The 14150-nt window shown below is 44.4% G+C and overlaps 1 protein-coding gene across 1 annotated transcript in view; it reads left to right on the top strand.

The window, feature by feature from the left end:
• The window catches only part of OSBP (oxysterol binding protein), a 34829-nt gene that overhangs the window by 17174 nt on the left and 3505 nt on the right, over nucleotides 1-14150 (top strand). The window contains exons 8-11 of the mRNA XM_047070718.1: nucleotides 3033-3278; nucleotides 3557-3677; nucleotides 12206-12309; nucleotides 13549-13644. Of these exons, the coding sequence (XP_046926674.1) occupies nucleotides 3033-3278; nucleotides 3557-3677; nucleotides 12206-12309; nucleotides 13549-13644 (567 nt within the window). The remainder of the gene's footprint in view (nucleotides 1-3032; nucleotides 3279-3556; nucleotides 3678-12205; nucleotides 12310-13548; nucleotides 13645-14150) is intronic.

Below are 14150 nucleotides of genomic sequence, written 5' to 3'. Positions count from 1 at the left end.
CTCTGCCCCTCCCCTCTCGCTCGCTCTCTCTTTCTCTCAAAATAAATAAACATTGAAAAAAAAACCCTTTTTTTTAAAAGAAAGAAAGAAAGAAGTGCAGTTTCTGCTTAGAAATAACTTCTGAGGGGCGCCTGGGTGGCGCAGTCGGTTAAGCGTCTGACTTCAGCCAGGTCACGATCTCGCGGTCCGTGAGTTCGAGCCCCGCGTCAGGCTCTGGGCTGATGGCTCAGAGCCTGGAGCCTGTTTCCGATTCTGTGTCTCCCTCTCTCTCTGCCTCTCCCCCGTTCATGCTCTGTCTCTCTCTGTCCCAAAAATAAATAAAAAACGTTGAAAAAAAAAATTAAAAAAAAAAAAAAAAAAGAAAGAAATAACTTCTGAGTCTCGGTGACCTCTCTCTCCTTTACCAGTAGTTCCTTGTTGACATTGCCACTAGGGCTGCGCAGTCCTGGACCTGTTTGCCTGAAACTCTAGTCCTCACCCTTCCCTGCTTTATGCTGTGTCACAGGAGAGTCGATTCCTCCAGGCGGTTTCTCAGGCTTCTGTGCCTTGGCGTCCAGTTGGGCTCCACCAGTGCAAGGCACGAGCGCGAGTTTGGAGCGAGAGAGGCGAAGGGACCCCAGGGTACTGCCCCATCCCCCCCCCCCCCCCCCCCCCCCCCCCGCCAGGTTCAGCTTCTGTGGGTACCCCTGGCCTCTGAGCCCTGGTCCTCCCACCGCTTCCCTTTGTTCCTCCAGCCCAGAGCCCGTGGCTTCCTGCTGTTGGAATCTCTAGGGTTGTCTTTGTTGGCTGCCTGAGCTCCATCAGCCTAGTACCAAATTCCCTCCTTCCTTCTGCTTTAAATCCGCAGGTTCGTTTGTTTCCCTGTTGGGCTTCTGGGTGATAAAGTGACCAATATGAAAAGTTTGGCGCTTTTAGAGAAACTCTGGTTCCTGGAACAGTTGCTGGGGGCCTGGGCTGTGCGAGTGAGAACGGTGAGGGCTTAAGGCTGCACCAATTCTAGCCCCAGGCTGTGTGCGGTGTGTCTTGTAGCCATTGGTAGAACACATTGCCCGTCTCGTTTTCCTCAACACGCGCGGAAGTGTTACTTCGTGTGGCCTGAAATTCTGCCGATGAGAGATTTTGTTGGCCTAGTTTCTAAGGACCTTCTGTAAAAAAGGCTCTTGAGGATTTGAGCTGTGTTAGTCCATTACCCCCTCAGTGTCCGTTTTTCTTCCACTGGTTTTCTCGAAGTGTCTCTCAGTGTTGAGAAGATGGTTTTGGAGTGTGGCGCCCTTTTTAGTTGAGGCAGGGGTAGATCCTGCTTCCCAAAAGAGGAGCGTTTTTTTTTTAACTTTTTTTTTTTTTTTTGAGAGAGAGAGAGAGGGGCAACATGAGTGGGGGCGTGGGGGAGGGGCAGAGAGAGAAAGAGACATAGAATCTGAAGCAGGTTACAGGTTCTGAGCTGTCAGCACAGAGCCTAGTGCGGGGCTGAACCCATGAACGATGAGATCGTGACCTGAGCCGAAGTTGGACGCTTAACTGACTGAGCCACCCAAGTGCCCCAAGAGGAGTGTTCTAATGTTGGTCCAGTGGCTCTGCATTCGTGAGGAATTTTCCCAGATAAATGCTGGGTATATTTCTCAGAGAAAAAGTAGGCTCTTGCTTATTTATTTATTTATTTATTTATTTTTGAATGTATAGATACATAGAAACAAACATGATAATATTAATACTGGTTCTCTTTGAGTGACGATATCTCAGATAAACGTTTTCCTTTATACTTTGTTTTTAAAGTCGGTTATAGTAAAAATTATAAGACACTTCACAATTGAGAGGACAGTCAAATATTATAGTAGTATGTGGCTCGGGTTGGTGGGTAGAAGGTTGTACAAAAATACAGAATACAAAAATAGAGAAAAAGAGCATAGGAAAGAGAAGTGTTTTTGTTTTAACTGAAATATTGCTCTAGGCCGGCTCCCAGTGAAAAGGGAGTTGCTTTCTTCCTTCCTGTCTTCTCTGGATTCAGAACTGAGGCTAATGTCACTTGTTCAGTGATATTGCTGTATTATAAAGCTAAATCAGCTTTATGGGGTAGCCTGGGAACCTAACCTGTTTTTACAGTAATTTTTTAAGTAGTAAAGTCATCTTAAATTCCAAATGGTTAGTTTAGAAGTTAACTCCTGCGGGGATGGAGAGACAGTGTCTCTTTTGTTCACTTCTCTCCGTACCTAGTGGGTAATACAGGGTCTGGAACACATGAGGGCTCAGTAAATATTTGTGGAATGCATAAGTGAATGAATGAATATCTTCCTCCTGACAGAAACGCGCGCGCACGCGCACACACACACACGCACACACACACACACTTGATCCTGTGGTTGAAAGTCCTAAGTTGGCTCTAAAACTTGAAAGGCAGAAACACTCAGTCCCCTGTCAGCCTCCATGATGAGCACGCCGGTCCACAACACGACTGTCCGGCCTCAGGGAAGAAATCAGAATCCTAGCCTGATGTAGAACTCAATCAATAATTCACAATCATCTCCTCTGGGGTGTAGAAGCTAACTTTTGTAATGTTTTCTTTTCACCAGTCAGGACGTGCCTGTAATTATAATTTATCAGCCTCTCTTTTCACCCTCAAGAATTTTAAATACCTCACTTCCTCTCTGGGTATACTTGTGCTAAAATACATTTCCTCTTTGATTCATTCCTTCTGTACTTATTTGATGACCGTTTCCCGTGGGTGAGGCATCGATAGCTTATGGCTATGCAATGATGAACAGAGAGGCACGGTTCCCATCTCAAAGAGCATACAGTTAGTGAAATGAATGAAAACAGTAATGTATCTTGCTCATTGACAGGGTCAGTCGACCAGGGAGAGAGGGTTGCTTGTAGGTTAGATCTCAGAGCTGGTCTCCTGAGCAAAGGCCTCTTCTCTTCCCAGTGATTTGCTTTATCATCTTGACATCTTGATATGTCTCTCCACCTGCAAAACAATGAAACGGTCTCTTATGGATGTGTGGGCAAAGTTTTTATATCTGTTCTTTTCCTGACAGGTGAACTTTAACGAGCCCTTATCCATGCTTCAGCGCCTTACTGAAGATCTGGAATACCACGAGCTGTTAGACCGAGCTGCAAAATGTGAGAACTCTCTAGAACAGCTCTGTTATGTTGCAGCTTTCACCGTGTCCTCCTACTCCACTACTGTCTTCCGTACCAGCAAGCCATTCAACCCACTCCTTGGGGAAACCTTCGAGCTGGACCGATTAGAGGAGAACGGGTACCGATCCCTCTGTGAGCAGGTAAAGGAGCCTCGGGACTGTGATGCGTTTACTTTTTGAAGAAAGGGGTGACTTTTCAGTTGATCCCCCTGGGTGTCCTATTTGCAGAAATTTGGTCCCTGTCATCCCAGACTGCCGTCTCTTTTCCTTCAGGGCTTCAACACTGGAGGCCCTGGTATTCACCTACTGTTGTGGGGATAAAAATGTCAAGTGTGAATTCGGGGTGTTTATCACCAGTTCGTAGGCAGCATCTTTTCCTTCTCCTTTCTTCTTTAATTTGAACCACTGATTTCTTCAAGGTGAGTCATCATCCCCCTGCTGCTGCACACCATGCCGAGTCCAAAAATGGCTGGACATTGCGTCAGGAAATCAAAATCACCAGCAAGTTCCGAGGCAAATACCTCTCCATTATGCCCCTCGGTAAGGCCGCCATCCTTGTAAGAATTAGTCCTCCAGGAGGGAAAGATTTTCTGGCATGATGGAAGCGGTCCCTGGCTTAGGAGTCAGGAGACTGAAAGTCTGATTTGGGCACTGAACCATCCTCTCTAGCTCTGGGCAGCTCGTTTGACTTCTCAGCTATCAAATGAGTGAGGAGCCAGGAGGCTCTTTAAGGATCCATCCAGGCATGAATTCTTTATCTTCTTAGCTATATTTAGTAAATCTTTAAGCACTGTTTTAGAATACATATTCTAGCGCATGCTTAACGCCTTTTCTATCAGCCAGTGTTGTTTCCTGTGTTACACTGGCAATGTACTTCATACCAGTCCATTTACTCAGTAAATCAGAAGTCTTGTGACTGCAAGGTTAGGTCTCAGACGGTCCCTCCCCTTTTCCTCTCCTTTCTCCCCTCTCTCTTCACCACCGGAAGGGTTAGGTATCATTGATGTATTGGCCGAACTCCAGGTAGGATGAAACTTTGTTTTAAAAGATCTTACTGGATTATAAGTTAATTTTGCACCGAGATCAGAAAGATCAGGCCTGGGAATAGGCATCCTGATTTGCAGTGTTGGAGAGTCTCTACACTTTAGGGGAAATGAGATTGTTCACAAAGCGCCCTAGAGATTCTCCGACGCTCACTTGAACCAGAGTAGCCACATTTGGCCGTGTGTGTCCAGAAGAGTGAGTGCCGGAAAAGAAACACGAGCGGAAAGAGAGAAACCAAGTAGTACCTCCCTAGAAACAGAGCTGCCAGGAACTGCCTGAGCTCCTGGTGGCCTTCCATTTCCTGGTTCTAGTCTTCCATGAGGCCTAGCCGTAGCACGTGGCTAGAGTTGTCTTCTTTAGTAAATTCCCCTTTCTCTCAGAAATACAAAATATAGCAGGTATAGAAATTTCCTAGAAACTAGAAAGTAGCCAGAGACCAAACCCAGAAACGTTGGGAATATATTGAAAGGAGAAAAGAAAATGGAATGTTAGCTTTACCGCTTCATGGTTAATATGCAAAAAGATCTTAGATGAAAAGGTGACGATGATTTTGTTCTTAATGTTTATTTACCAAGGCCCTGAAAACGGTTCCAATTGCTTAATTGTCTTTGATGCTAATAATTTCACAAGTATTAGGTTGAGGGTAGTAAATGCTTGGGATATTCTTACCTAATTTGCACAACTAGGATATTAGTGGTCCTATTGCAATACGACGTTCCCCCCATGGAGAAGAGTTTCAGAGGCCTGGTGAGGATCTCCAAAGGGACAGGTTATATTTAATTCTAAGGAGGGTTGTATTCATTTTTTAAAGTAGCAATAAATCTAATAAATAGCAGTAAAATGGTCTAATCTGGACCACCAGTGGTCTAATCTGGAGTCCTTTGAGGGGTAAATATTTGAATATGATATATGTGGTGGATCTAATTTTTTAGAGTCAAAAATTACCTTTGAAAGGATTCCATTCCTATGGTTATTTAAGGATTCAGGTCACCAGGATGTGCTGTTGCCTTAAGTTCCTTCATCCATTAGATACTGAGTACCCACCATGGACCAGGCGGGAAGTATAAGTGAGCAAAACAAAGATCCCAGCCTTCATGGGGAGACTGAACAAAGAATTGACATAGTGACCGGAAACTGAAGTACAGAGAGTGGGATTTCCAGACATTGGCCTTGGGGATGGCTGTATTTAACATTTTTGGATCAGTGAATTGGAAGGAGAATCCTGCAGTGAAATTTTCGCATCTGCAGTGGCACTCGACTCCCCTAGGGTAAATTGTTAAGCCAGTAGCTGTCACTGAAGAACGATTTATGGGCAGAGTTGTGAGAGAGTAAGCAGACAGACGGTTTTTGAGGTGGTGGCAGAAAGTCTGAGTCTCCTTGTGAAGTAGGGTAGAAAAGTCTGGAAAGAAGAACGCTTCTGGAAAACATATCGGAAGTGTACAAAATGATGAAGATAGTGGCAGAGGATACATGTGAATCTGCTCATCAAGTGCCAGGGCACTGGAACCAGGTGGTAGCGTTAATGTTGAGACACATTTATGTTAAGATTTTTATTTTTAAGTAATCTCTACACCCATCGTGAGGCTCGAACTCATGACCCCGAGATCATGACCACCGACTGAGCCAGGCAGGTGCCCCTAAAGAGACACATTTAAGTGGGTTTTATTTTGTAGTTTTGGAGCTCTCTAACCCAAGAAGAACCACAATTTGGGAATATGAATGAAACAACTCAACTCAGCCTGTTGATCTCTGCATCAGTGACACACTACTGGGCTCCATGGACCCTGAATTTGCTCCTGAATGACACATTAGTAAAAAAAAAAAAAATCCCCCTGATATATTTTATCCATTCTTCCAATTTCTACTCTTTGATTAGAGTGATTACTTATAATTAATATAATTATTGATTAGGTAGGATTTACATCTGCTATTTTGGCTTTTTTTTTTTTCTATATATCCTCTGTCTTTTTTGTTCCTGTCTTCCTTTTTAATTCCTTATTTTGTGTTAAATAGATATTTTTCAATTTACCATGTTAATTCCCGTGTTTCTTTTACGATATTTTTAAAGGTATTTTTCTAGTGGTTATCCTGGGTAGTACAGTTAACATCTAAGCATCTTGTTGAGATTGATACCAATTTAATTTCAATAGTGTACAAAAACTTTGCAGCTATTTGGATCCATTATGTCTTTCCTCCTTTGTGCTTTTATTTTCACGTAAATTATGACTTTTATACATTATAATCCCATCATTATAGGTTTTTTTGGTTTGTTTTTAGCAGCAGGCAAAAGTTTATTAGAGTATAAGATTAGAAAAGAAGAACAGTAGGAAAGCTCTCTTTACAGAGAAGGGACACTCGAAAGTAAATGCCCCCAGTGTAGTTTTATAACTGTTGCTTTATGCAGGTGTCTTTTAAATCATGCATTGGAAAAAAGAGTTGCCAGCAAAAAATACAGTCATACTCTTTTCTTCTTTAATAGTTTAATTATAGTTATCTTTACCAGTCTCTTCATAAAGTAGATTTTTAAAAAAAATTTTTTTTTCAACGTTTATTTATTTTTGGGACAGAGAGAGACAGAGCATGAACGGGGGAGGGGCTGAGAGAGAGGGAGACACAGAATCGGAAACAGGCTCCAGGCTCCGAGCCATCAGCCCAGAGCCTGATGCGGGGCTTGAACTCACGGACCGCGAGATCGTGACCTGGCTGAAGTCGGACGCTTAACCGACTGCGCCACCCAGGCGCCCCTAAAGTAGATTTAAGTTGCTGTCCAGTGCCCTTTCATCTCAGCCCGGAGGACTTCCTTTGGTGTATTTCTTTCATTCTTCTTCCTCTTTTTTTAAATGTTTATTTATTTTTATTATTATTGTTTTAATTTTTCAATGTTTATTTTTGAGAGAGAAACAGAGAGAGAGAGATGGGAAAGGGGCAGAGAGAGAGAGGGAGACACAGAATCACAGAATCTGAAACAGGCTCCAGGCTCTTAGCCATCAGCACAGAGCCCAATGTGGGGCTTCAACCCACGATCCATGGATCATGACCCGAGCTGATGTTGGACGCCCAACTGACTGAGCCACCCAGGTGCCCGATGTTTATTTATTTTTGAGAAAGAAAGTGGGGGAGGGGCAGAGAGATTGGGAGACAGAGGATCCAAAGTGGGCTCTGTTCTGACAGCAGAGAGGCTGACACAGGGCCCAAACTCAAGAACCGTGAGATCATGACCTGAGCCGAAGTTGGATGCCCAACCAACTGAACCATCTGGGGGGGGCCCTCCTTTGGTATATTTCTTGAAGGGAAGGTATGCCAGCTATGAATTTTTTCAGTTTTTGTTTGTCTGGAAATGTCTGAAGTTTTTCTTTGTTTATGAAGGATAGTTTTGCTGGATACAGAATTCTTGGTTTGATAATTTTTTCTCCTTCAGCATTATTGGATATGTCATCCCACTGCCTTTGGCCTTTGAGGTTTCTGATAATCTTATTGAGGGTCATTTATATGTGATGTGTCACTTCTCTCTTACCACTTTGAAGATTTTGTCTTTCAGTAGTTTGATTGTGATGGGTTTCGGTGTGGTGCTCTTCGAGTTTATCCTGTTGGAGTTTGTCGTACCTCTTGGATATGTAGATTAATGTTTTTCATCAGATTTGGGATTTGGGTCCACTATTTATTAACTGCCCCAATTGTGAACACTGCCTGAGGCAGCCACTGTGTTAAACAATTGCCATTGGTTGTTTTGATCATCGCCACTAGGAAAAGGCTGTTTGAGGGGAGCAGGGGCTGAGTCAGGTCAGAACCCTAGGAGTGGGAACTTAAGAGGAACCACCAGACAGATCAGATAGTGACAGTTTCTTGGAGATCAGGCTTTTGGGGAGCTTCATACCATCTGCTCCCTCCAGTGTTTGCTAGGCTGCTTCCTGGTTTTCACGTCTGTCGTGATTGTAAGGCTACTGGTTTTTAAGGCTACTGCCAAACTGGGGAGAGGAGGATGGGAGTAGGGCAAGTTAAAATGCCACAAAGCTCATTTTTTTTACCAGAGTTCTGAAGAAGTTGATTCTGATAATTTTTTGCTAGTGTTCTTAAATCGATCTTACTGGAAAAAAATTAATTTTCCTGAGGCACAGGAAATATGGAAGTCCTTTACTTGACCATTCTGAAGTGGCGATATCTTCCTTTCCAAATATTTTAAGAACCTCCACTTTTAGATCTTTAATTTATTGCCAAGTCTCCAAGACACAGATATTATATAAAGGAAGGCACCCGTGGGGCTTTCTTTGTTTTCCCACTATCCCTGGGAGCTGAAAGGGACACTGCAGAACAACAGGGTGGGGCACAAGGATATGGTACTAGGCAGTACAGATACTCTGATCTTATTTTGATCCACAGCTCTGGCGTTCACTAGCTGTGTGACCTTGGAAAAACTATTTTCTCTCTCTGGGCTCAGAGTCTTCATTGGTAAAATGGGGGTATGATAGGCTGAATAAGGCTCCCTCCTCCCAGAATAATGTCCACATCCTAACCCCTGGAACCTGTGACTATACGACTGCTCATAGTGAAAGGAACGCTGCAGTGTGGTTAAATGAAAGATTTTGAGATGGGTAGATAATTCTGGAGTATTCCTATAGGCCCAATACAATCCCAGAGGTTTCTATGAGAGGGAGGCTGGAGAACCAGGGGCGGTGGCAACAGAAGCAAGAGGTGTGAGTGGTACTAGAGAGATACCACAGCCTGGAGGATGCGGATGGCCTCAGGTAGCTGGAAAAGGCAAGAAAACGGATCTCTAATAGAGTCTTCAGAGGGAACGCAGCCCTTCCGACACCTTGATTTTAGACTTCTGACTTTCAGAACTGTAACAGTTTAACAACCGCGTGGTTTTAGGCCATAAAGTTTGTGGCAGTCCGTTCCAGCAGCAGTAGAAACAAAGGCAGGGGAGAACAGTGCCTGCAGCTGAAGTGTCCACAGGTATCTGAATGCCCACGGTATGCCAGAAACGGTTCTAGGTGCTGTGGGCGTGTTGTGGTGAGCAGAGCCACTCTGCCCTCACTTAGCTGGCATCCATTTCTTGAGCAGACAAAAAAAGTAACCAAAAACACCTCCGTAATAATTATTGTCCGTGAATATTTAATTTTTATCTAGTGGTGATTCCATGAAGAAATAGAGCAAGTGGAGACGGGGGTTAACGGTGGAGAAACAAGTGTGTTTGTGCTTTCTTGGACAAGGTCGTCAAGGAAATGGTCTCTGAAGAGACAAATTGTCTCTGAAGAGACAATTGGAGCAGAGACCTAACTAATAAAAAGAAAGCAACCAGAAGAAGATCTGCAGGCAAGTGTCCCAGCAAGGGAACCCCTTAAAGAGAAAGGCCCTGAGAGGGGAGCAGACACAGCATGCTCGAGAAGCACCAAGGCCGCCAGCAGCTTCAGAGTGCGATCTGAGGGACCGGCAGGGGCCGGCTCTTGTCGGGTTTTGTACACCAGGGAAAGGGGGTGAGTCCTGTTTTAACTGCAGAGGGCAGAAACGGAGAGATTTGACACAGCGTTGATGGGACATGTTTGACACGGATCATTTTGACCAGAGACTATCAGGTGACCGACGTGGAAGCTGGGACCAAAACAAAGTTGTTGGCTTCAGGCAAGAGATGACAGTGGCTTTAGACGGCAGGGGTGGTGGAAGAGGTATTGAGTGAGGGATTGAGGAGATGTGTGGGCAGCACAGGTACTTGAGAGGTGGCTGTTGAGATGAAATGGGATCATGTGTGAAGAGACCGGTAGCTCAGCCTACCGCCTGGGACACAGCAGGTGCTCTCAGCAGGGCTGCTACTGTTCTCGTTAGCGTCATTGTCATCATGGCTGCTGCAGCCAGCAGGGCTATTTTAGTCTCTTGTACAAGAAAGACACATAATTAGTCTTCTGTTCGTTAGTGGCTGCAGAGGGAGCTTAGAGTTCTCCGCTCCCATAAGTGACCATATTCGCAGCACGTACGTGAAGATCTACATATCTGTTGCGTATCTTTCCATTTTTTTTTTTTTTATTGTTTTGAATCTGTAGTCACCTCTGTTCACCTCACTTTTGGGTTTGGTGTCTGAGATGAACTCATAAGAACAGGAGAAGACTGTATCTGCTGAGTGCCCATGATGTTTCAGGCATTTTACTGGGCAAATAAACAGACATTTGCTGCACAACAAGGTCTGTTTATCCCGTCTACAGATTATAAAGCAGAGGCCTGGGGAAATTATACAACCTATCCAGGACACAATACTCTCATGCAGTTCTGTTGCTAACCTCCCAGATTCATGCAGACCCCATAAGTTAAGGGCACAGTCTCCACCAAGACTGCCCTCACACCAGATGCCAGCCACGAATTTGGGGGTCCCCAGGCCATCTGTACTTCTGACCAACTGGCTTCAGTTTCTATAATTTGCCAAGATGACTTAGAACCCAGGGGAATGCTGTTCTTACCATTACAGTTTTATTACAAAGGGTACAAATCAAGACCAGCCAAATGAAGAGACATATAAGGCAAGGTCTGCAAGGGTTGTGAACATAAACTTCCATGCCTTCTCCTGTGGAATCAAGGCACGTAGCCCTCCTGGCACATTGATATGTTCACCAACGAGGAAGCTGCACCAAGCTTCGCTGTCCAGAGATTTTATTAGGGTTTCATTAGGTAGGCATGACTGAACCATCAGCCACATGAGTGAACTCAATATCTAGGCCTCCTTCCCTCCCTACAGAGAAGGGAATACCATTCCCAGGAGGTTGGGGGGGGGGGGTGTGGGTCTGGCTGATTTCAAGTGATTCAAAGCCCCAAGTCTCTTAATTACATGGTTGGCCTTTCTGGCCTGGCCTCCTCTTGAGCATAAGACATCTAGGGGTCCACCACGTCGGCTCTTTGGCATAAACTATCAGGGCCCCCATGAATAACACAGACGTTACTATTACTTAGGAAATTCCAAAGGTTTAGAGGTTCCCTCCCAGGAACCATGGATGAAGACCAGACCAATTCTTTATTACACGACCCAGGATCACACATCCAATGAGTGGTAGAGCCAGGATTGAATCCAGTTCTTCCTGGCTCCAGAGCCCTTCTCCATCCACTACACCTTCTTTACTGCTAAGGCCTTTAGAAGAGTGGTTTGCTTATGGTCACACAGCTAGTGACTAACAAGAGGGCCCCCAGTCCTGACAACCAGTGTGTGCTCCTTTCCACAATTCTATTTCATTTTTCATATTGGGGCACATTGGACCTGTTCCTGTCAATTTTGCAGATGGTCTGGGCAGGCAGAGTTGGTAAAAAGAATTGGAGCTTTTGCTTTCATTTTTATTTCTACAATTGCAGAATGTTGCTTCCTAGCTAAGCTCTATCAGTTATCAGCGTTTGTCATCATTTAGGTGTATTTTATTCATAAATTTAAAAATCAGGTGAAAAAAATCAATCAGTGCTTCCAGTATTTAAGACAGTTATAAATCCTAGGGCTCCTGGGTGGCTCAGTCAGTTAAGCATCCAACTCTTGATTTTGGCTCAGATCATGATCTCAGGGTCGTGAGATTGAGCCCTGTGTTGGGCTTTGCACCGAGTGTGGAGCCTACTTGGGAATCTCTCTCTTCCTGTCTCTCTCTGCCCCTCCCCTGCTTGTGCTCTCTCTTTCTCAAAATAAATAAATAAACTTAAAAAAAAGATTATAGCGGCACCTGGGTGGCTCAGTCAGTTAAGCATCTGACTTCAGCTCTGGTCATGATCTTGCGGTTTGTGAGTTCGAGCCCCACTTTGGGCTGACAGCTTAGAGCCTGGAGCCTGCTTCAGATTCTGTGTCTCCTTCTCTCTCTGCCTGCCCCCCGCCCCTGCCCCCACCTCCACTCACACTCTGTCTCTCAATAATAAATAAACATTTAAAAAAATTATAAATCCTTTTTGGTTTATTGTTTTCCTTTTCAAAGTAAGAAATATTAATAGAAGAAAGTTAATCCATTATTTGTACCTAAAGTGATGCTATTATCCTAACATTTGGCTTAATTTGTGTACCTCTCTGTTTCCAGGTAGCATCCACTGTATTTTCCATGCAACTGGGCACCACTACACTTGGAAAAAAGTTACCACAACGGTGCACAACATTATCGTGGGCAAGTTGTGGATAGATCAGGTAAGCAGAGGTGCCCAAAGTGTACTGAAGTTCAGAAGAATACCTTCTTAGGTACGTCTTTGCAGTGTCCAGGGCATGTGAACTTGCCCCGGATTGAACTTGCCCCTGATTTATCCACCTCTCCCAACGAATTGCTCTCAGCCAGTAGCCCCACCCCAACCTTCCCGAGTTTCTATACCACAAATTCTTACTTGTATATGACCAGTTTATAATATTCATTCAATGACTGCTCTATCAGGACTGTGTCGGCTACTATGAAAGTACAGGAAAATAATAAACATGGCTCCTACTCTTCATCCTTTCGTTATTCATCAGACATTTACTGCCAGGCAGAGTCTAGGTCTTGGGGATACAAAATCAGATAAGACATTGTCCTCGAAGAGTTACTGTATCACTGGAGACCCATGACAAATATGTAGAGATTGAAAAGTATTTAACAAAATACACAAGTGTAAGAACTGTACTAAAATAACATCTAATTACTTGTCAGTTTGCTGACAAGGGCCTGGTTTGGAAAAGGCAAACCGTTATGTGAATATCAGCATATGTGTTGAGGGGCATATCATAGGCCACCTAACGTGACACACAATTGAAAGAAAACCAGAAGGCATTTGGTCCTGATCCCAACCTGGAATACCAAGGTTCTGAATACCAAGGTTCCGTGGCTTCTCAGGTCAGCTGAGACCGGAAGCCATAAGCAATGGAGTCCAAGAGTGTAAGATGGAAAAGTGAGGAATTATGAGGCATGGGGTCTAGCAGACATTCAGATCCCCTGGGACTGATAAAATCAAGCCATGGGCACCTGGGTGGCTCAGTCAGTTAAGTGCCTGGCTCTTGATTTCGGCTCAGGTCATGATCTTATGGTTTGTGAGATCAAGTCCTGTGTCAGGCTCTGTGCTGACTGCACGGAGCATGCTTGGGATCCCCTCTCACCGCCCTTCCCCTGCTTGCACACTCTCTTTCCCTCAAAATAAATAAATAAACATTAAAAATAAATAAGGGGCATCTGGGTGGCTCAGTCAGTTAAGTGACCTACTTTGGCTCAGGTCATGATCTCACGGTTCATGAGTTCAAGTCCTGCATCGGGCTGTCTGCTATCAGCACGCACAGAGCCCGCTTTGGATCGTCTCTGCCTCTCCTCCGCTCACCCCCTCTCTCTGTCTCTCAAAAATAAGTAAACATTAAATAAACAAACAAATAAATAAATGAAATCAATCCATGATGCCTTTTGTTTTCTAGTCCGGTGAAATTGATATTGTGAATCACAAGACGGGCGACAAGTGCAATCTTAAATTTGTTCCTTATAGCTACTTCTCTCGTGATGTAGCAAGAAAGGTAAGAAAAGTTGAGTTTAAATGTTTTTCCTTAGCGTGTATCTCTTAGAAAGCCTGCTCCTTTGGGGTTGGTGTAGATAATGGATGGATAGACAGTCTGACATACATATATCTACATCTCCTAAATATGTATGTGGTGATTTGGCAGGGGTGGGGGGAGGGGGAGGGCGGCAGGGAAGGAGAGGTAAAGGAGAAAGTCAGCGAGAAGGGAGACTAGATTGCATTACCAAACCAAATCCTTTCTTTTCTGGGAAAGACATTGAGTAAGAAAGGAAAAGTCAAGAGCAATGAGAGATTGGAAATGGGAAGCACAGAGGAAGGACCAATAAAAGGATTTCAGGAAGAAGGATGGGCAGTTTGACCTCTGTGAGGTCTGAGTGCGAGTCTTGCGTCACCACCACAGTGGAATTGTGCCATGAGTTTTGATGGACAGTGAAGAAGAGTCGGGGATGAAATCTGCTTGTGGCTGTCTGACTTCCAGGGAGAAGAAAATACCATAATTCCGAG

The sequence above is a fragment of the Lynx rufus genome, unplaced genomic scaffold (genome assembly GCF_022079265.1).
Source record: "Lynx rufus isolate CCGP_SWC_20201006 ecotype Redwood Valley unplaced genomic scaffold, mLynRuf1.p SCAF_9, whole genome shotgun sequence".
Taxonomy (NCBI): Eukaryota; Metazoa; Chordata; class Mammalia; order Carnivora; family Felidae; genus Lynx; species Lynx rufus.
Note: the sequence above shows the minus strand (reverse complement) of the source record. Positions and strands in the feature narration are given on the sequence as shown.